Source organism: Lottia gigantea, assembly GCF_000327385.1.
Source record: "Lottia gigantea unplaced genomic scaffold LOTGIsca_4, whole genome shotgun sequence".
Classification (NCBI taxonomy): domain Eukaryota; kingdom Metazoa; phylum Mollusca; class Gastropoda; family Lottiidae; genus Lottia; species Lottia gigantea.
Window position 1 is genome coordinate 1,363,918 of NW_008709379.1, and position 24,736 is coordinate 1,388,653.

Below are 24,736 nucleotides of genomic sequence, written 5' to 3' on the forward strand. Positions count from 1 at the left end.
AGGTATTTCATAGGCTTTATCAACATTGAGGAGCACCAGAGCACGTCAGTGAGTTCGTCACTCCGTCAATGAGTTCGCCACTCCGTCAATGAGTTCGTCACTACGTCAGTGAGTTCGCCACTCCGTCACTGGAGTCCATCAATACGTCGATGCTACCTTACAATTTTATAACTTTTGTTTTTAATAAGTTCTTAAACGAAAAACGACATTTGACGGAGTATTTAAATCAAATCGTCTAAAGAACATGTCAAAAACTAAAAAAAAAAATTTCGTACAAATTGGGGAATATCTAATTTCCATCAGTAAACGAAAATAAGATACAAGCAGTACCATAGCCTGATGTGCTGGCATCTGCAAAATGATGAAGCTCTGTATTAACTATAGAACCAAATTGAGATGGCTGTAAACATCTGTTAATTGAGAAGTTTTCTAGTAGAGGTAACTCTTGTAACCATCTTTTCCATTCTCTTTCGTGTTGTTCTGGTATATCTTCATCCCAACCAATTTGTTCTCGGCAGAGATCTTGAAAAATTCGTTTAGCTTTTAGTGTTACAGATGCTACAAAGCCTAGTGGGTCGAATACTGAAGCAATAATTGATAGTATCCCTCTGCGTGTAGATGGCTTGTCTTTGATGATTATTCGAAACCCAAACTGATCATTCTCAATGCACCAATGCACACCGAGTGCTCTTTCTATTGGTAAATCGTCAAATTCCAACTGGAGATTTTTGACATCTTTGTTGTGTTTATCTTCGTCAATACTTTTAAGGAAAGTACGACTATTGCTAACAAACTTTGTAAGGTTGAAGCCTCCTTTAGCACAGATTTCGATAACTTCTGTAGCTAGTCTAATTGCTTCTTCTTCGTTATGACAAGATTTCAGCAAATCGTCTACATAAAAGTTACGTTGTATCGTTGAAACAGCCTCTTTACTATAAGAATCTGCGTTGTCCTTAGCTGACTGTCTTAAAGCGTAGTTGGCGCAGCTGGGTGATGATACCGCTCCAAACAAGTGTACTGTCATTCTGAATTCAATAGCTGGTTGATCTAGGTTACCGTTTGGCCACCATAAAAATCGAAGCCAGTCTTCATCCTTTGGTGGTACGTTGATTTGGTAGTACATGGACTCATATCTGCCATGAATACTATTGGCTTCTCTCGAAAACGGGTTAGCACACCTACAAGTGATGATGTGGGCCTTGCAGTAATACTGTGTTGAGACTCTTTCCTTCAAACTGTGAACTGCAGTCAAAAACAACTCTGACTTTATTCGGCTTTTTTGGATGGTATACTGCGTGGTGCGGTATGAACCAGACGTTACCATTTGATACGTTACGTTGCTGTTCTGGTACTTCAACTGCATAACATTTACTAATAATACCATTCATAAAGTCTGTATAATCTTTCATTAAAGCTGAATTATTCTGTAGTTTCCGTTTAAGGTATGAGAGTCTCTTTAAAGCTACAGCTTTGTTGTTTGCGAGATGTACATCTTCTTCTTTAAAAGGAAGTGGTATGACGTAGTGACCTTCTGAATGTTTGATACCATCACCAACTTTCTTAAGAAATGCATTGTCTTCCTTTGATGGACCAAATTTGTTTGGGTCTGTATCTTTGAAATCAGATTGTAAAACATCTAATAGTTTCTTTGTGTTGACATCCATTTCTTTGATGCTTTCTGTAATAGCCAGTTGATGACAGTCTACAAATGGGTGGCATTCTTTAATAATAATACGATTACAATCCACCATTATCGATGATCTAATCGTTGTAATCGGACCTGTAATTGACCATCCCAGTCTGGTACGGACACCAAATGGACCATTGTCTTGACTAGGCACAACTTCCAGTGGTTCAATTGCCTTGGGACAGTTGGTACCAATTAGCAAACCAATCTCAACACCAGGTAAAAAGTCATTAATAGGCAATTCATTGAGATAGTGCCAACGTTCTATAACTTCTGGAGTAGGAATTCTGGTAGTAGATGCAGGAATTTCATCCCTCATATATGTTCTTGGCAAATCTATAGTGTATTCACCATTCATATCCGATATCTGTAAGTTGTCCAATGCAGAACTGTCAACAAAACTTTCTCCATGCATGGTACCAAGTAATAGTTTTAGGTTATCTCCCTTTAGTCCTAGTCTCTGTACCAAATCTTGTGTCACAAAACATCCACCTGAACCATTATCCAGGAAGGCATATGTGATGATGGCACGTCTATTGCATTTGAGTCTTACAGGAACAATAGGCATCAACATATCAGTCTCTGTTGCATCCTTGGTGGCATAATTGGTGACATTGACATAACCATTCTTAACAGAACTTGGTTTCTGATCGTTGGTTGTTTACTGTAGATTGATTAGCAGGAAATTTAGAGTTAGATGATGACTTTTCAGTTTGCTGTGAATCTGCATTCGACTTGTGGTTGTTATTGCGTTGACCAAGTTGAAACCCTTCAATATGGAATACCGTTGGGTGAGGCTTCTGACAAATCGAACAAGTTTTCTTTTTGGGACAGTTTCTTGACTCATGATTTGTCTCCAAACAACCATAACAAAGGAATTTAGTTTTTGCAAAATTTCTACGTTCTTCAACTGGTATCTTCTTGAAGTCTTTACAGTTTTCCAGATCATGAGATTCAGAGCAAAATATACAGGTTATTTTCTCAGCTGTAGAGGTTAAAAAACTTTTCTGTTTGACGGTCTGTGTCGAATGTTTCGATGTGTTACTTGTGGTAGGGACTTTTTCACTGTCTTGTTTCTTGCCAAAAACAGGATCATTAAGCATATCGGCTTCTCCTTCAACAAAGTTTACAAAGTCCTTAAAATCTGCTATTCTGTGCTCAAACCTCTTGATGGTGGCAGTTTTTCGTCTCCAGCGTTCTTTTGTAGAAAATGGTAATAAATCCATTAATTCCACCATATTCTTGGGGTGATTTAATTCATCGAGATAACCAATGTCCACCATAGCATTCAGACTACTTTTTAAAGCAACAGCAAATTTGTTCATCTGAGTTGGGTTATCATACTTTATAGGAGTTGTTTTCAATAGTTTTTTCAGGTGAGCCTTGGCAATCTTATATTCATCACCAAATTTATATATTAATTCTTCCTTTGCCTTGATAAACCCTTCAGATGGTTTCATATGAAGATAACTGCGCACAAGTTCATTCGGTTCACCTGTAGTCAGCTGGTCTAAGTAATAAAGTTTATCTGTAGGATCAGATATGTGACGTTCTATTCGGTTTTCAAATGCACGCATAAATGATTGAAAGTCCAAAGCTTCTCCGTTAAACTTATCTATCTCAGGTTGAGGTAATAAAGATCTTTGATGCTGTTCAACCAGAATTGTACTGAGTTTATTTTGATTGCGTATTAAGTCATTATAGTCATTTACATAAGGAGGCACTGTCAAAGGCACTGACACTGGCGGTACCACATAGGGTGTTTGATAAACCGGAACCTGTGACATTGGTAGTGGGGGTAAAGGCTCTTGATGCACAGGGTAATCCGCCCCTCTTCTATATATCAGTGAGTTTAAACTTGGCTCTCTTTTTTCTTGATGAAGTCTGTTTCTTGAAGAATGTAAAGAAACTTGAGGAGATAGGACTGGCGGTGAACGGTGTTGACCTGAGAGACCACTGTAATTTGATCTGTAACTTCTCTGTGAGTGATAACTTTCAGTTGAGGAGACTGATGCTCTATCACTATCATTGAACCACATTGTAATAAATGAATGTCAGTAGGCCTATGAGTACGATCCTTGTGAACGGTAGAAAATCCAATACTAAATGTCATACGATACAGGACACAGCTTGTCTAAATGTCTTACGGTACAGTACACAGCTTATCGTTTAACACAAATCCGTTACAGTTTCTTCCACACGAAGTGTCTTTGCAACACAAAACTTATATGACGGCCACAACCATGGTGTGGAAGGAAAAATACGTGGGCATGGTTGGCTTGAAAAGTATGGCATCATATGAAAGCGTTCCTCGATACAAATGTTAAATCGTTCGAAATCCATAACCACGGGAGTCATCAGACAATAATTTAATACTCAACGGCTTCGTATACAATAAATGTTACAAAACCGCAGGTTTTGTGTTGTTGACAAAACCCACGGACGTTACAAAAGCAAAACAATTGGCGTTAGTCGTTCGTTATTCATTCGTTTGTAAAATGGCGTTTGTCCTTGACCTTATGAAAAATTATTTACAGTATGGACCATTATTTAAGGGAAAATAAACTTATTATGGACAACTGTATATGCCAATAAATACAAAGGTAAACAAATATGAGAAAACATAAAGAAAACAAAAACAAAACATATCCAGCAACCTGGGATAAAACAGATTAACAACATGATATGCTTTTGGCCGCAACAGGTGTTTCGTATTCTGTAAGGTAGCATCGACGAATGACGGATGAAATGTTTTCCCCTATCTAGGGCTTCCTCATACGTCAGTACGTCGTCACTCCGTCAATGAGTTCGTCACTCCGTCATTGAGTTCGCCACTACGTCAATGAGTTCGCCACTCCGTCACTTGAATGATTGACGGACTGACGCAAATGACGGATTAAGCCAATGGCAATGAATGACGGAGCTACCGATTCATTGACGGAGTGACGGATGAATAAGTCGTGTATGTCTAAGGGCTACCTCATACGTCAGTACGTCAGTGAGTTCGTCACTCCGTCAATGAGTTCGCCACTCCGTCAATGAGTTCGTCACTCCGTCAATGAGTTCGCCACTCCGTCAATGAGTTCGCCACTACGTCACTTGGATGATTGACGGACTGACGTCAATGACGGATTAAGCCAATGGCAATGAATGACGGAGCTACCGATTCATTGACGGAGTGACGGATGAATAAGGCGTGTATGTCTAAGGGCTACCTCATACGTCAGTACGTCAGTGAGTTCGTCACTCCGTCAATGAGTTCGTCACTCCGTCAATGAGTTCGCCACTCCGTCAATGAGTTCGCCACTCCGTCACTTGGATGATTGACGGACTGACGCCAATGGCGGATTTAGCCAATGGCAATGAATGACGGAGCTACCGATTCATTGACGGGGTGACGGATGAATAAGGCGTGTATGCTCATGGGCTACATCATACGTCAGTAAGTTCGTCACTCCGTCAATGAGTTCGTCACTCCGTCAGTGAGTTCGCCACTACGTCAATGAGTTCGCCACTCCGTCACTTGGATGATTGACGGACTGACGCAAATGACGGATTAAGCCAATGGCAATGAATGACGGAGCTACCGATTCATTGACGGAGTGACGGATGAATAAGGCGTGTATGTCTAAGGGCTACCTCATACGTCAGTACGTCAGTGAGTTCGTCACTCCGTCAATGAGTTCGTCACTCCGTCAATGAGTTCGCCACTCCGTCAATGAGTTCGCCACTCCGTCAATGAGTTCGCCACTCCGTCACTTGGATGATTGACGGACTGACGCCAATGACGGATTTAGCCAATGGCAATGAATGACGGAGCTACCGATTCATTGACGGGGTGACGGATGAATAAGGCGTGTATGCTCATGGGCTACCTCATACGTCAGTACGTCAGTGAGTTCGTCACTCCGTCAATGAGTTCGTCACTCCGTCAGTGAGTTCGCCACTACGTCAATGAGTTCGCCACTCCGTCACTTGGATGATTGACGGACTGACGCAAATGACGGATTAAGCCAATGGCAATGAATGACGGAGCTACCGATTCATTGACGGGGTGACGGATGAATAAGGCGTGTATGTCTAAGGGCTACCTCATACGTCAGTACGTCAGTGAGTTCGTCCCTCCGTCAATGAGTTGGTCACTCCGTCAATGAGTTCGCCACTCCGTCAATGAGTTCGCCACTCCGTCAATGAGTTCGCCACTCCGTCACTTGGATGATTGGCGGACTGACGCCAATGACGGATTTAGCCAATGGCAATGAATGACGGAGCTACCGATTCATTGACGGGGTGACGGATGAATAAGGCGTGTATGCTCATGGGCTACCTCATACGTCAGTACGTCAGTGAGTTCGTCGATGACGGATAAAGCCAATGACGGACTGACGGGAATGATGGATCCATTGACACCAATGCCGGAGCGACGCATGAAGAAGCGCCTTCACATACAGCCCTGTAATTTTGTAAGGTAGCATCGACGAATGACGGATGAAATGTTTTCCCTGTCTAGGGCTACCTCATACGTCACTCCGTCAGTGAGTTCATCACTCCGTCAATGAGTTCGTCACTCCGTCAATGAGTTCGCCACTCCGTCAAGGAGTTTGCCACTCCGTCAATGAGTTTGCCACTCCGTCAATGAGTTCGCCACTCCGACAATGAGTTCGCCACTCCGTCACTTGGTTGATTGATGGACTGACGCCAATGACGGAGTGACGGAATCATTGACGGATGAATAAGGTGTGTATAAGCCCTGGATTATGTTATACGTAACTACGTCAATCCGTCACTGGGATGATTGGCGGAATGGCGTCAATGACGGATTGAGCCAATAACGCAGTGATGGATGAATTAGCTGTGTATCAGCCCTGGACTACTTCATACATCATTACGTCAATAAGTTCGCCACTGACGGACTGGCATATTCTTTCGTTTTATTTTAAGAAACGCCAGTATTCATCATTTTGTGGGGTAGCATCGACGTACGTCTTTCTAAAAATTTCGTTTTGATTTCGTTTTGTGATTATAATTCATTCATATTATATTTTTTGTTCGGTAGCATTGACGATTGACGTTATGACGGAATCACTGACGTGAGTGGCGAACTCATTGACGGAATGACGAACTCACTGATGGAGTGACGGGTGAGGTAGAATTAATTGCCTAAAACACTGACATAGTGTAGTAAACCTATGTCTTATAGATTGACAGCAACATAATTGGCCTTTTATAGCAAAATAATACCTGTGGGAGGAGAGAAACAAAACTTAGGTATTTCATAGGCTTTATCAACATTGAGGAGCGCATGGAAGAGAACTTCCTGTCATAAGAGTGACTTGCCCTTGCACACAGGCATTAGTCACCTTTTGAAACACAGGCACTTGTAACTTTTACTAAACAGAGTTACCTCCCTTCAACCACTTAACTGTCCTCACTACTAAGCCTTACACATAAGAAAATGGTACCCCCTTGTATCTACTGTTACACATGGCTACTGTCATGGTATGCTTGTGAAAATATAGGTACCCGATATTTGCATATTAAATGTATAGATTTGTGAAAATATAGGTACACAGTCAAGTAACCTAATTTCGTGCTAACCTATTTTTCGTGCATCTCCGAAAATGATTAATAATTTACATGTTTGACCTCGCGTGACCTCCGCATTTGCTTGTTTTGATAAACATGGGTTTTCTGTACAATATCAGCTAGTCGAATATATTTAGTAGTTTCAAGCAAGGTAAAATGTATTAATGTATACTTTGACAAATACAAAATGGCGGATTTCAGTTATTACCAAACGTCACCATTTTTTATCGGCCTGAATTTCCTTATAATACCAAGCGGTAATCGGAATTCCAAGTGTCGTCTGCTAGAATGTAGTCCAACGAATGAAGTCACGTGATCAACTAGCGGATTGTGTGTCAACAGAAAATTTCTATGGAACACAAAGTGGGCCATATTCTTATGTTGTTTCAATGACTTTTAGCAATATATCACGCTACGTATCTTATTTTGTCAGTCACTATTTTTTGCATCCAACAAGATAGACCATTTCTCAATGCCTTGCATCCAACAAAATATACTATTTCTCAATGATATGCATCCACCAAGATAGACTATTTCTCAATGATATGCATCCAACAAGATAGACTATTTCTCAATGATATGCATCCAACAAGATAGACTATTTCTCAATGATATGCATTCAACAAGATAGACTATTTCTCAATGATATGCATCCAACAAGATAGATTATTTCTCAATGATATGAATCCACCAAGATAGATTATTTCTCAATGATATGCATCCAACAAGATAGACTATTTCTCAATGATATGCATCCAACAAGATAGACTATTTCTCAATGATATGAATCCACCAAGATAAACTATTTCTCAATGCCTTGCATCCAACAAGATAGACTATTTCTCAATGATATGAATCCACCAAGATAAACTATTTCTCAATGATATGCATCCAACAAGACAGACTATTTCTCAATGCCTTGCATCCACCAAGATAGACTATTTCTCAATGCCTTGCATCCACCAAGATAAACAATTTCTTAATGCCTTGCATCCAACAAAATAAACTATTTCTCAATGATATGCACCCAACAAAATAAATTATTTCTCAATGATATGCATCCAACAAGATAAACTATTTCTCAATGATATGCATCCAACAAGATACACTATTTCTCAATGATATGCATCCGCCAAGATAAACTATTTCTCAATGATATGCATCCGCCAAGATAAACTATTTGTCAATGATATGCATCCGCCAAGATAAACTATTTCTCAATGATATGCATCCAACAAAATAAACTATTTCTCGAAGATATGCATCCGCCAAGATAAACTATTTCTCGATGATATGCATCCAACAAGATAAACTATTTCTTAATGATATGCATCCGCCAAGATAGACTGTTTCTCAATGATATGCATCCAACAAGATAAACTATTTCTCAATGATATGCATCCACCAAGATAAACTTATTCCCAATGATATGCATCCAACAAGATAAACTATTTCTCAATGATATGCATCCACCAAGATAAACTTATTCCCAATGATATGCATCCAACAAGATAGACTATTTCTCAATGCCTTGCATCCACCAAGATAGACTATTTCTCAATACCTTGCATTCAACAAGATAAACTATTTCTCTATGCATTGCATCCAACAAGATAAACTATTTCCCAATGCCTTGCAGCCACCAAGATAGACTATTTCTCAATGATATGCATCCAACAAGATACACTATTTCTCAATGATATGCATCCGCCAAGATAAACTATTTCTCAATACCTTGCATCCAACAAGATAAACTATTTCTCAATGATATGCATCCAACAAGATAGACTATTTCTCAATGATATGCATCCAACAAGATAAACTATTTTTCAATGCATTGCATCCAACAAGATAAACTATTTTTCAATGATATGCATCCACCAAGATAGACTATTTCTCAATGCATTGCACCCACCAAGATAAACTATTTCTCAATGATATGCATCCAACAATATAGACTATTTCTCAATGATATGCATCCGCCAAGATAAACTATTTCTCAATGATATGCATCCAACAAGATAGACTATTTCTCAATGATATGCATCCGCCAAGATAAACTATTTCTCAATGCCTTGCATCCACCAAGATAGACTATTTCTCAATGATATGCACCCACCGTGATAAACTATTTCTCAATGCATTGCATCCAACAAGATAACCTATTTCCCAATGCCTTGCATCCAACAAGATAAACTATTTCCCAATGCCTTGCATCCACCAAGATAGACTATTTCTCAATGATATGCATCCAACAAGATAAACTATTTCTCAATGATATGCATCCAACAAGATAGACTATTTCTCAATGCATTGCATCCAACAAGATAAACTATTTCTCAATACCTTGCATTCAACAAGATAAACTATTTCTCAATACCTTGCATCCAACAAGATAAACTATTTCTCAATGATATGCATCCAACAAGATAGACTATTTCTCTATGATATACATCCAACAAGATAGACTATTTCTCAATGCATTGCATCCAACAAGATAAACTATTTCTCAATGATATGCATCCAACAAGATAGACTATTTCTCAATGATATGCATCCAACAAGATAAACTATTTCTCAATGCATTGCATCCAACAAGATAAACTATTTTTCAATGATATGCATCCACCAAGATAGACTATTTCTCAATGCATTGCACCCACCATGATTAACTATTTCTCAATGCATTGCATCCAACAAGATAAACTATTTCTCGGTGATATGCATCCAACAAGATAAACTATTTCTCAATGATATGCATCCAACAAGATAAACTATTTCTCAATGATATGCATCCAACAAGATAGACTTTTTCTCAATGCATTGCATCCAACAAGATAGACTATTTCTCAATGCATTGCATCCAACAAGATAGACTATTTCTCAATGCACTGCATGCAACAAGATAAACTATTTCTCAATGCATTGCATCCAACAAGATAAACTATTTCTCAATGATATGCACCCACCATGATTAACTATTTCTCAATGAATTGCATCCAACAAGATAAACTATTTCTCAATGATATGCATCCAACAAGATAAACTATTTCTCAATGATATGCATCCAACAAGATAGACTATTTCTCAATGCATTGCATCCAACAAGATAAACTATTTCTCAATGATATGCATCCAACAAGATAGACTATTTCTCAATGATATGCATCCGCCAAGATAAACTATTTCTCAATGATATGCATCCAACAAGATAGACTATTTCTCAATGATATGCATCCGCCAAGATAAACTATTTCTCAATGCATTGCATCCAACAAGATAACCTATTTCTCAATGATATGCACCCACCATGATAAACTATTTCTCAATGCATTGCATCCAACAAGATAAACTATTTCTCAATGATATGCATCCAACAAGATAGACTATTTCTCAATGATATGCACCCACCATGATAAACTATTTCTCAATGCATTGCATCCAACAAGATAGACTATTTCTCAATGCATTGCATCCAACAAGATAGACTATTTCTCAATGCATTGCATCCAACAAGATAGACTATTTCTCAATGCACTGCATGCAACAAGATAAACTATTTCTCAATGCATTGCATCCAACAAGATAAACTATTTCTCAATGCATTGCATCCAACAAGATAAACTATTTCTCAATGATATGCATCCAACAAGATAGACTATTTCTCAATGATATGCATCCGCCAAGATAAACTATTTCTCAATGATATGCATCCAACAAGATAGACTATTTCTCAATGATATGCACCCACCGTGATAAACTATTTTTCAATACCTTGCATCCACCAAGATAAACTATTTTTCAATACCTTGCATCCGCCAAGATAAACTATTTCTCAATGATATGCATCCACCAAGATAGACTATTTCTCAATGCCTGCATCCGCCAAGATAAACTATTTCTCAATGATATGCATCCACCAAAATAAACTATTTCTCAATGCCTTGCATCCAACATGATGAACTATTTCTCAATGATAAGCATCCACCAAGATAGACTATTTCTCAATGCATTGCATCCAACAAGATAAACTATTTCTCAATGATATGAATCCAACAAGATAAACTATTTCCCAATGATATGAATCCACCAAGATAGACTATTTCTTAATGCCTTGCATCCAACAAGATAGACTATTTCTCAATGATATGAATCCAACAAGATAGACTATTTCTCAATGATATGCATCCAACAAGATAGACTATTTCTTAATGCCTTGCATCCAACAAGATAAACTATTTCTCAATGATATGAATCCACCAAGATAAACTATTTCTTAATGCCTTGCATCCAACAAGATAAACTATTTCTCAATGATATGCATCCGCCAAGATAAACTATTTCTCAATGCCTTGCATCCACCAAGATAGACTATTTCTCAATGATATGCACCCACCGTGATAATCTTTTTTTCAATACCTTGCATCCGCCTAGATAAACTATTTCTCAATGATATGCATCCACCAAGATAGACTATTTCTCAATGCCTTGCATCCGCCAAGATAAACTATTTCTCAATGATATGCATCCACCAAGATAAACTATTTCTCAATGCCTTGCATCCAACAAGATAAACTATTTCTCAATGATATGCATCAACCAAGATAAACTATTTCTCAATGATATGAATCCACCAAGATAGACTATTTCTTAATGCCTTGCATCCAACAAGATAGACTATTTCTCAATGATATGAATCCACCAAGATAGACTATTTCTCAATGATATGAATCCAACAAGATAAACTATTTCTCAATGATATGCATCCACCAAGATAAACTATTTCTCAATGCATTGCATCCAACAAGATAAACTATTTCTCAATGATATGCATCCAACAAGATAGACTATTTCTTAATGCCTTGCATCCAACAAGATAGACTATTTCTCAATGATATGAATCCACCAAGATAAACTATTTCTCAATGATATGAATCCACCAAGATAGACTATTTCTTAATGCCTTGCATCCAACAAGATAGACTATTTCTCAATGATATGAATCCACCAAGATAAACTATTTCTCAATGATATGAATCCAACAAGATAAACTATTTCTCAATGATATGCATCCACCAAGATAAACTATTTCTCAATGATATGCTATTTCAGTTATAAAGTTATAAATCAGTAAATATTGAAACTCTGAAGACAAAGTGTTAAAGTGATTGTAAACAGGTTTTCTAGCCTTTTCATGAGCAACGGTCACACCTTTGACATCTATTTGTGTGATTCCAATTCTCCTTCCGATTCCCGTGGTTCCTGCAATTCCAGAAAGAGTTAAACGGAAATGACGCATTCGTAACCAACCTACCATTAGTCCATAATATAACGTTATCTCCCCTTACAAGATGGCGGCATTTACATTATGCTTCACTTTTGTAGTACTTTATATCTCAAGATGTCGAGCGACCATTTGGTAGTCCAGTAGCAGTAGTAATACTGGACTAACTTGCTTTACCAAATGTTCGCTTCACTGTATTCGAAACCGTACATTTTATCATAAATAATGATATTTTCAGATCTGAACAAATATCATACAACTCTTCCATTCCGTTAAAACTAAGCAATATAAGACGTAGTTAAGAGTTTGATAAGGTAACGGTGAAGCAAAATGTGAATAATCCGCAATTTTTAGTTAAAAATGACGCCATTCTTGTAAGGGGAGATATATATTATTATGGTATGGTGGTCTGGTGTTAAAATAGATACGAATTCTCCTACGGGAACTGCGTCATTTCCGATTTTCTCTTCATTGAGTTGCAGGAACCACAGGCATCGGACGAATATTCGGAATGTCCCAAAAAGAGATCAAACGTGATACACATACAAAGGCTAGGAAGCCTCTACAATCCCTTTAAATTTTACCCCATATCGCGATACGTATCGTATCGTGACCCTTGTATCGTAATACATATCGTCTCGTGGCATGATTGGCGATACCCAGCACAAATTTCAATAATGCCTAAACAAGATGTTTTTGTATTTCAGAATATAGAGTTGTTCTAGTTGGAAAGACTGGAGTGGGTAAAAGTGCTTCAGGAAACAGTATCCTGGGTCAGACGAAACTAAATGAAAGGGCTTTTTCATCTCAGAACTCTGCTATGCCCGTCACACAGAGATGTCAGCGAAAACAGAGGTATTTGGTTAATCACGAGGCCTTGTTGAATGTCATCGACACCCCTGGTCTATTTGACAGCAAGATACCCAACAAAGAAACGGTTAAAGAAATTTCTAAATGTTTAGCGTTGACTGCTCCTGGACCACATGCATTCTTGTTTGTCTTACGTATTGGTAGATTTACCAAGGAAGAGGTTGATACTTTAGAATTACTGAGGAATTTATTTGGTGAAAATGTCCATAAGTATGTTATTGTAGTTTTTACAAATAAAGATGATTTAGATGATGATGAAGTAACCGTAGAAGAATTTGTAGATAAGAGTCCAGACTATCTTAAAGAATTTTTGGAGCAATGTTATCAGCGATATGTTGGTATCTGTAACAAATCATGTAAAATGTCTCATGAAAAAGATGTAGAATCTGTTATAGAATTAATAATTAAAACTATTGAAGAGAATGGAAGGGAGTTTTATAGTGGAGATTTATGGAATCTGGTGGAAGAGAGAATAGAAGACGAAATACAAACATTGCAAGAGACCAACAAGACTAAAACTGAGGATGAGATTCGAGAAGAATTGAGGAATGAAATAGAAACTGTGGATGATGACTCAGAATTTGAAGGAATGTGGGGTGACATTAGCGCTATAACTTTTAGTGGTATAAGTGATGCATTTAAACTGTATTTAAAACAAATTAACGAGTTAGCAACTATTTCAAATAAATAAGCGAGTCAGCGACCTAATGCCCCTTTCAAAATTTACACTGAGAATCCTGAAGCCCTTACAGTCGTTGAAATATTTGCTTGACCATCTGAAAGAGTTCAATTTCATCTATCCATAAATCCGACGTCCGGTTATGTAACAAATCTGTTATGCATGAGTATGCACTTAGTTATTATTAGTGTTTTCTATAACTGTATACACCTATAGTTATATAATACTTTTAAATACAGTTATAACTATTTAAGTAACATAGATCATGCTGGTCTCGTCTAGAACATACCAAATAGATTAAGAAGCAACTATTATTTTGCAGAATAGTATTGAACTCATTGAGTTAGATAGAACTTTGCTGAAAGTATTTTTGTATTATTTCGTTATGTAGTTGTGTCAAGGTTGTGTACACATTGTTTTTCATTGTCAGTTAGAATGTTTGTATTATTTGTTTTTCTTTATCACTTTAAATAAATAATTATTGTTAATAAACTGATTATTCAACTTATTTTTTGTTACGTTTCATTTGCTATACATGATACTTTTCAGAACGTAACAATTCTTTCTGGTGAATATTTGGCGTGGCCAAAATAATGATATTGGCTAATTAAGCTGCAAATAGGTGTACGGTGTGGTGTACCATGCAGGATTATCGTACTATAGAAAATAAAAGAAGTGAATACACGAGGTACGTGTCGGGACACGGTGTGGACATTATTCGCTTCAACTATTTTCAATAGTTTGAGGTAGTTTCCTGTCCGGTACCTTGGTTTCCCCGACTGCTCTGCCACTCTGACAAGTCATTTTGATATTCGCGCATTGGATAACACATTTTTTGACGCTGGCTGCAATAAAAAGTTGGAAAGTTCTTAATATGTATGTAATATGTTCTTAATATTTTGCTAAGATGAAGTACATGTTCGGCCTGATTAACATGCTTAGAATTCATCGCAAAATAGTTTGAGGTCGTTTATTGTCGTTTTCCTGTTCGGTTCCTGGTTGGTTCACGTTTGCGTTGGTCGTTTCCTAGTCGTTTCTGGTCGGTTCAAGTCGGTTCAAGTTGGTTCGTGTTTTAGTAGATACGAACATACCGCGTTTTTCTTGTCCTTAGCGATAATTCATTGATATAAAAATATTCAAAAGGTATGGTAATGTCGTGTGATTCATGTACATACTTGTTGAATATATTCACTATAGAAAAAGTTTATATACGATATAGAAAAATTATATAAACTTGTATTGAATGTAAAAAGGATATTCCCCCATAAAAACTATGTTACTAGCACTGATGTACATGGTAAATGCCCTTGACTAAAACTGTTTTAATGGACAATCCCTCCTGCAAGGTAATAGATATATAGTATACAAACTGCCTATATGCCAATAATATACGATAGCTGCGAAAGTTGTTCGTAAATTACACCTACATCAGTCTAATATAAGCCGGAGAGCAAAAGCAACTTACGTCCAGCGTGTTAGCTATAAACGCGAAAGATTAAGTCAACGATAAACTTTGGACACCATAGGCAGGTGATTCCAGCATTTGCGGAGATGGCTTCCTGAATCTGGGGGGAAAACTGTCGGGGTTGAGATTCCATGAGGGGTCTGAGAGTGTTCTCTTCTACACAAATTTTGACAATTATTAAATCATTAGGATAAGGGATGAGTTAAGATTCTTAAGCTGGTTTTGATCCTTGATACATCTTACCTCCACCTTCGTAGAAAATATTATAATGAAATCGAGTGGGGTTGGGTATTTTAGTTGAACTTGGTTTAAAGAAATTACCCTGTTTTATCGAAATTGCCCACCTGATGTACTCGACCGAAACAACTATTTTGAAAATTGTCAGCTGGTGTACAGACAGAACAACTAGGAACTGTTTTGAGAGAAGTTTGCGTACCTTCATCGGTGTGGGGGTTTCAAGGGCCATTGTGTCACGTGATACTATCAAATCGAAAGTTACGGTGATGCCCAGCACTTATTTATAGTCATCGTAAAGCACGTTTGATAATAAAACGCATCTTCGAACGCGAATAAAAATCCCATAAAACAGGACTACTGTGGCTCAGTAAGGTGATTATTAATTTTGAAATGAAGACTTTAATTTTCACCAAGTTTAAAATAGTTTTCACCAAGTTGATAATTCACGAATTTTGAATTCTGACCCTATACTGCAGTCGATAACTGTCAAAATATCTATCTGGGGGATTTTGGATTTGTTGTTATTTGCTATGTCTTACTATAACAGCTTTAACATAATATGAAAAAACCCACAAGGATTCATTACGGTATATCCCACTGTAGCCTTTACAATTCAGAATGTGATATGGTGGTCGACTGGGTAGACTGGGTAGATTCTGTGGAAATATGAATTGACGGTCATCATCCTTAAAGCGAATCTGTACCAGTAAAAACATACATCAGTTGATCCGATATTTCTCCGCCAAATAAACATGTAACAAAATCCCAAGCCTTGTCTTCAGATCCTGAAATTCTGTTGTCAACACTCAGCACCAGAATACAAACATGAATCGAAGTTAATCTCTTTATTGTACTGAAGATATCGTTAGCAGTTTCTACATCAGAACGAATTGAGCTGAAGAAACCAGGGGTATCTACCACTAGAAGTTGGTCTTCTCACCCAATAGATCATTACCTACTGAACTTTTACCAATTCCACTTTTACCCAGTAACAAAACTGTTCTTTTATTATTCTGTGGTATATTATCTGAAACATGAAAGACATCATAAGGCATTGTTAAAGGGAAAATGGATCTTTCTTATCTACATCTCTATCTAGATAAACTAGAAAAACTATACAACTATAACGTAGATAACTTTTTTAGACGTCTTCGATTCTCCACCAGAAATCCAGCCTGTTTCACCTTTCCTACAAAGAGAGAAATACAGAACCTGTGTTGTATTTACATACTTCTAAAACGTATTCTGCCATTGTATGGCGATTCTTTATTGATGTATTTATCTAAAGATGGGTTTCCTTATTTTTTAGTGTCAAATTAAGCAAACTATTTGATTAATTGGTGTTACTAAAAAATTATTCATGTCCATGAATATCATAAATGGCCATGTATGTACAGTCTGGATAAACATTAGCTAATGTGAATTAATTATGGACATGTGAGACAAACTGCTTTTTTTCCAAGACAAACTAGTCAGTAGAACACCTCTACTTTCTATACAAATAAGTATAAGCATTTGCATTTCCATAAGTGAAAATAAGGGAATCTTTAAGATTGCCGAAAAAGTCCACGAGGCCTCAAAATTGCTGTTTCTGTATATTGCTAATTTGAAGAACTTACATGTTTTCTCGTCTATCGCAGTTTTTCCCTGGGCGTCTGAATCACTCACCTTAAATTACAGAGAAATAATAATTTAGACGTTGATATATTTACCTTTTCCTGATAGTGGAATTATTAAGGAAAGAGTTGTCCAGCTTCTCGTAAGTTAATTTAACAGATCGGGTCAATTCAGAAGAGCTGCTTATATCAGTATGACGTCAATAGTGTGTGTATAGTGCTATACTCCGTTTTACCATATCCTTACTTACCAAAAATTTGTTTTTGCCAAATTGACCATACTGTCACATATACCGCATTTTGCCAAATTCACCATACTGTCACACATACCCTTCATTCCATCAATTCACACCCCCAAAAAGACCTATATATCCTACATTTTTTATCATCAAATTAACTCCTTTAAAAATAGGATGACTCTAATACTAAAACACGAAGGGGAAAGATATAGAACCGATTATACATCTCAGCACTAACTTCTCTAATTCCAAAAGTAGCTAGCTTTGTTTCAAAAAACAAATCACTTATTTCATCCGAAGTCCAGGCTATCGGTTCTATCAAAAATAGGAGTTAGTATAACCGACGCAGTGAAAACATCTAACGAGTATTACAACTAATATAAGAACTACGAAACAGGAGATTAGAAGAAAATACAGGTTCTAGAATTATAGGATAAAAATGATAGTCGCACACAGCACTCCAAAAACTTATTTTGGTTCAGATATACAATCTTCACTAGCCAATCTTCCTGGTCTTCCATGGGCAAAATATCCTGGAGAAAAACATCTTCCAGGCACTTGGTTAGATGAAAACGATAAATTTATATTCAAATTTTAAACCTTAAAATGGGAGATAAAAATTACATACTAGATCTAATCTATAAATTATACGATCCGATTCGTTACTCATTTAACAAGAAAAAAAAGGATTATATTATCATATCACCAACTGACGGTTCTAAAGCTCAGTTGAATGATGGTGGTAGAATTACCTTTGAAATAAATTCATTATCAAATTGGTTACTTCTTTCTGATGCCTATTTCAGATGTGATTTCAAATCAAAGACGGACTCAAAAAAGGAGTACTTCAATACATCAATTCCATTGATAATAATAGTTGGGATAATTACATAAATTGGAATTTATATCCATTATTCGCTCTGTTGAAACAAAGAAAGGTTTCCATATAAAATTCGTCTACAAAGAGAAATCAATGATGATAAGATATTCTTCGGAGAGAATGCTTCAAATGCAAAATTAGCAATAACAAATCTCCAACTTTATATATCAGTAATAACTACTTCAATCGCAATAGAAACGAACATATTCAACATGTTGACTAAAGATATTGAAATAGCTTTTCTCCGTCGTAACACGGTAGGTAGCATGACTTTAAGTGGAGAATCCACAACACGGTCAATCACCAACACTATTAAAACAGCAAGATATTTACTGGTTAGAATCAAGAACTTGCCAGACTCTCAGACGAATAACAATAATGTCTTCAGAGTGGCAATGAACCAAAATCAAGATCCTATAATCCATAAAGTTCATGTAAGATTAAACAACGAAAATTATCCTACCCAACCTTTAACAATTACTCCAACCACAAAGGATTATAATGAATTGTATAGAAACTATAAAAATATGTGTGAATTATTTGGAAATCCACCTCAGTTGGAATATGTAGATTTTGCACTTAATCATCCAATCTTCTGTTTTGATCTATCAGCTCACCAAGAAGATCTTTTCAACACAGGAGTCAACATAAATATTCATATTGAAAAAACACAAGGAGATGTAACCGGGTACTGTTTATTAATGGAAGAAGCAAAACATTTAATTAAAATATCAGATAGAAGAATGATAAGAATTGAGTAAGAAATACACCTTTAAAAATGAAGCCAGAAACTTTAGTCAAGAAAATAATAGAAGCTATAGAAACAGCTTCCCCAACTGTATTAACTTTCAATGGTAAAGAAATCAACATAACTAAAAAATTAATAGATGAATATAAATATTGTAAAGTCAGAGATGAATAGATTTAGAAAGAATTAATACTAACGCAAAGGAAGGTGGCTTTTTACCTCTCCTACCTTTAATATTTGCTGGTATAACCGCGGCTGATGCAGCAACTATCGAGATATATCTGCCGCAGTCAAAGCTGCCAACGCAAAGAAAGCAGCTGATGCTAAAACCGCTGAAGAACGTAAACATAATTTAGCAATGGAAAAGGAGCACGAGGTTCAGGAGTAGCAGATATATTAGGCACAGTAAAAGAATTTGGAAATCGATTTAGTCAAGAAACCAAGTAAACTGTTAAAGAGGGATTAAGTAATCTAATAGATCAGATTGACACTGGAGAAATGAATATCAAACATAAGGGTAATGGAATAGTTTATAATATATATATACACTGGAGAAGGAATATTTCTTTCAAAGTAGAGAAGGAGTGATTTTTGGAACAAAAATATAGAAATTAATGATTAATTAAATAAATAAATCGGAAAGATATCTGCAGTGAAAAATATCCCTGCTGTATTTGGTGTAGACCATGTAGATTGGACTGCTATTGAAAAAGAAGAAAGACGTCGTAAAGACTCTGCGAAACTGGATGTTCATGGCTATGTGAATGCTGTACAGTCAAGTTTAGGCATGACACAATCAGATGTGAAGAACTCACCGAAACAAAAGAAATCAAGTTTAATAGGTAGTGTTTATAGTAATGTTGTGTTCTCATAATGGACTACTAGTTCCCTTTAGGTGTACAAATTAGGTACCAAAGAAGTATCTTGAGACAATTGTTAAAGTAGTGTAATGCAATAGTCAGCATATCATTCAACTTCCGGTAGCGCTCTTAACCCCCCTCCCCCACCACCCTCTTGGACCATTTAACCACAATTGTGATGTGTCACTTGATGCACGTTTGTTTTTGTTAATTTGATGTCCGTCTATGTATCCTTAAGCTATAGATTTTAGATCAACGTTTTGATTTTTCACGGCACTCACCTGGATAACTTGAAGCAGATTAAGGGGTACGGAAAATCCGATAAGCTGGGAACCAAAATTATAATGGGTCATTTCGGAACATTTAAGATCTTTTATATTGTATTTTAAAATTATTTCCTGTTTGTATTTCTGTTTCTATCTTAAATTCATTTTGACTAAATATTGTCTAAGTAAAATTGGGTATATATATCTATATCTATGCTTACCAGTAATTTTATTTCAGTATGATATTTTTATTCCAGAAATAATGGAGACAGACGCTGCAGCCAAGCCAACAATAAATGACACAAGACATATTATTTTACTTGGTAAGAGTGGAATTGGTAAAAGTTCTCTTGGTAATTATTTGCTGGGAGCCAAGAAGTTCAAGACAAATATAATGGAAGAGAGAAGAACCAAGGAATGCCATATCGAGCTAACAGACCACATGGTAGTAATGGATACTCCTGGATTTTTCTCAACGCTCCGGTCAGATGTGGACGTCGCTAAAGAAATTATGAACACTATAAAAGTAAATAGATTGTTGACAAATGTCTATATTTTGGTTCTGAGTGCTGACGAAAGATTTTCAGGTGATGAAAAGGAGTCATTAGAGTTTATAAAGAAACTGTTTGGAGAAAATGTTATTAATCATATGATTATAGTTTTCACTGGAAAAGATTCCTTAGAAGATGAGGAATTTCAGTTTCCAAGATGTCTACCACAGCTTCCTTATTTTATACTCGATTGCAAAGATAGAAAACAAGAAGTGGTGGAGGAGATTCGGACAAAAATCTGCAGTGAGAAATATAATAATATCCCTGCTGTATTTGATGTAGACCATGTAGATTGGACTGCTATTGAGGAAGAAGAAAGACGTCGTAAAGACTCTGCGAAACTGGATGTTCATGGCTATGTTAATGCTGTACAATCAAGTTTAGGCATGACACAATCAGATGTGAAGAGTACGCCGAAACAAAAGAAATCATTTTTCAAAAGGTTATTTTAATGCCCTGTTTTCAATGTGGGAAACAAGTGCCCTTAAAGTGGAACCCAAGGTGTCTTTTAGACAATTTGAAAATATAGTGATTAACAATAATTAACCTGTCATTCATGTTTGACAGTGACTACAACCCTCTTCCTTTCTCCTTTGACCACACAAACCACAATTTTGATGTGTCCTATGATTCAATTTTTTAACTCTGTTATCTTATAAAATGAATTAGTACGGAGCCCCTTAAGCGCAATTTTCAACACTTTTTATTATTATTATAATAATTTATTTCGTATAAACGAAATAATAAATAAATATGTTTACAATTGCGCCTTAGGGGCTCCGTAAATTAGTGACAATCATTCATTTTGGCTTCTATCTTTGTGAAAATGCAGTGTGAGTCATATTTTTGCTTTTGTAAATAGATATATCGGATAATGGAAATACCGTGAAAGCCATTCCCCGAGAATTTTATAATACAAATAGCAATATTAAACGTCAAGGTTTAGTAGCCTATCAACTAACTAAGAATAATAATGTAAATACCGAGAAAGTTAATCTCGGAGAATGATTTTGTGAAAAGTGAATGATTTATTAAAATATCATCTGTACTTTGAATCGTTGAATCTCAGAGATAAATTAGATATGAAAATAAAAGTTCATTCAAATTCTTATACGCCCACATGTTTGATTTTGATGTGTCCTATGATTCAATTTTCTTAACTCTGTTATCTTATCAAATGATTTAGTGACAATTATTAATGTACTTCTTGAGTCATATGTTTGATTTTGTAAAAATATATTTGCTTATAGATTAAACCTCAAGGTTAAGTCAACTAACTCTGAAAAGAAATGGAAATACCGAGTTTGTTCTTTCCCAAGAATGATTTTTAACGACAAGTACATAAAATAAATAACATACGATTAAACGTCAATGTTAAGGCGGTTTTCCACGGGACGATTTTTTTGGCGCGAAGCGAAATTTTTCATCGCAAAATAAAAGCGCTCGACGAAGTTTGATTTCCACTGTCATCGAAAATCGACGTTATCGCTATTTTAACATCCTTGCCCATCAGCGACAAAATGGCGGCATTCAACAAAGCCCTGCTATTAAGCTAGCGTTTATATTAACTAGTTCTAATTATTTTCCAGATTTTGTTTTATTTCCTCTGGATCCAAAGAAATTCGTGGGCCTAGAGTTTGTTTGGACTGATAAGTCGACTATGCCGCTTTCTGCCATCTTTGACGTCATGACGATATGACGTTGACGCTGTTAGCCAAAATTCTCGCATCTGATTGGATAAGATAATTGCGCGAAAAATTTTGTCGCGTAAAAGTAGAACCTATTCCTACTTCTTTTGCGATCGTCGTGACGATTTTGTCAGTGTAAAATATCACTGGAGCTATGTCAGTGTAAAATATCACTGGAGCTATGTCAATGTAAAATATCACTGGAGCTATGTCAGTGTAAAAATCACTGGAGCTATGTCAATGTAAAATATCACTGGAGCTATGTCAGTGTAAAATATCGCTGGAGCTATGTCAGTGTAAAATATCACCGGAGCTATGTCAGTGTAAAATATCACTGGAGCTATGTCAGCGTAAAATATCACTGGAGCTATGTCAGTGTAAAATATCACTGGAGCTTTGTCAGTGTAAAATATCGCTGGAGCTTTGTCAGTGTAAAATATCGCTGGAGCTATGTCAGTGTAAATTATCGCTGGAGCTATGTCAGTGTAAAATATCACTGGAGCTTTGTCAGTGTAAAATATCACTGGAGCTATGTCAGTGTAAATTATCACTGGAGCTATATCAGTGTAAATTATCACTGGAGCTATATCAGTGTAAAATATCACTGGAGCTATATCAGTGTAAATTATCACTGGAACTATGTCAAAGCTGATTTTTTTTCTGGTTTCTGGAAAATTTAGGTAGGAGGATCCATCAAACAAGAAAAAAAAACTGTTCTGGCCTTATCTTGACTGTCATGATAGCAATTTGGAAAGTGTTACTATTATGTTTAGATTTACTATTAACATCTATCCTGGCATTATAGTTTCTAATCTATCCTTAAATTTTGTTCTATCATATCATGTGTTCCACGTCAATTATTAGAAAACTCGATCACTTTAATAGATATTGTTGATGTCTGCTGCCCTAAAAATTATGATTTATCAATGAATTTAAATGTAGCACTAAATACAGGATTTATATACAAGAATAACAATATAATATCTTAACACTAACATTGCCATTAAATTATATAGAAAATATAAAACAATATTTTACAAGTCAACTAAAATAATAATGATAATATGCTGGTTTTATACATATTGCTAATGGGGGTTCTTTCCTTCTTTAGTTAATACCCTCTTGGTAAGATACACTTGAAGTTGGGTGACTGGAATAATAAGTAGACTATATAGAGAAATGGAATGTTTACTGAAGATTTACAGAAAGGTAGGACAGTTGAAAGATCAAAGATAAGGGAGGAGGGAAAATTTTACATAAAAAATCCTCTAGAAAGTCAAATGAAAACCCATTGAAAATATAAATATAAACATTGAAACCAAACTCAATGAACTAATTATCCATGTGAAAATGCAGCCACCGACATTATCTCTCCTCGTAAAAAAAAAAAAAAAAAACACATTACTTTAATTCACGTTCAAACTCGCCACACTGGGATTGCTAAACATTTGCATGTTGAAAAAGAATAAGATTTATTTATTGGTTCGTTTCGTCATACGTAATATAACATTCCAACTTTTTATTGCAGTCTGCATCAGAAAAACTCAAAGTCTCAAATGGCATGGCGGGATGGATGAGGCATTCGACCTTCGGTGGAGGATTTAAGCCACCGGTACTGGACACAAACGTCACGACAAAACTGGTTCTAGTCTATAACAGTACTTTCAGAGCTCATGCTCAGTTCTTTCATCGTATCAAGAACATACATACCCCTAGAATATCCACACCCCCTGGACCAAATGTATGTCAGGCCACGTATCTTTCATAGGGGCAAGAGTGAACTTTAAAAAAACTACCCTTTTTATTATTAGTTATCTTTCGACAACGCGGACACCTCCGACACACTCCATCAATATAAACACTTTCAGTTCGTGTCTCCTGCAGAAATATATTGTATTCGCAATATTTACTTCCAATTCCCTTCCAATAGTCAACAAATTAGTCATCAAAAATAGCCATAACTGACAGATTTAGATGTGCAACAGCCATACTTTTAGTTTGAAGCTTAATACAGAAAGAAGAAAATCCGACTTCCTTAAAGGAACTTTAGAAATAAAGTGAAATATTTTGATACTTTCCA

At 36.3% G+C, this 24,736-nt stretch overlaps 3 protein-coding genes across 3 annotated transcripts; all 3 read left to right on the plus strand.

Annotated features, from left to right (window-relative positions):
* Window positions 1-7,460: 7,460 nt before the first annotated feature.
* LOTGIDRAFT_153643 (hypothetical protein) lies at window positions 7,461-14,118 on the plus strand (the record flags this gene model as incomplete). The annotated part of the gene is made up of 2 exons (XM_009059667.1): window positions 7,461-7,530; window positions 13,265-14,118. The coding sequence occupies 2 exons, from the start codon at window positions 7,461-7,463 to the stop codon at window positions 14,116-14,118; spliced, it is 924 nt and encodes a 307-aa protein (XP_009057915.1).
* A 4,637-nt stretch (window positions 14,119-18,755) lies between these two features.
* On the plus strand, window positions 18,756-21,420 carry LOTGIDRAFT_153644 (hypothetical protein; the record flags this gene model as incomplete). Its single annotated transcript, XM_009059668.1, has 4 exons — window positions 18,756-19,300; window positions 19,556-19,667; window positions 19,935-20,133; window positions 20,675-21,420. 4 exons carry the CDS (start codon window positions 18,756-18,758, stop codon window positions 21,418-21,420), a joined length of 1,602 nt encoding a protein of 533 aa, XP_009057916.1.
* Window positions 21,421-23,056: 1,636 nt separating this feature from the next.
* LOTGIDRAFT_105356 (hypothetical protein) lies at window positions 23,057-23,308 on the plus strand (the record flags this gene model as incomplete). The annotated part of the gene is made up of 1 exon (XM_009059669.1): window positions 23,057-23,308. A coding segment is annotated over one exon (252 nt), but the record flags the coding sequence as incomplete, so codon positions are not given.
* Window positions 23,309-24,736: the final 1,428 nt, after the last annotated feature.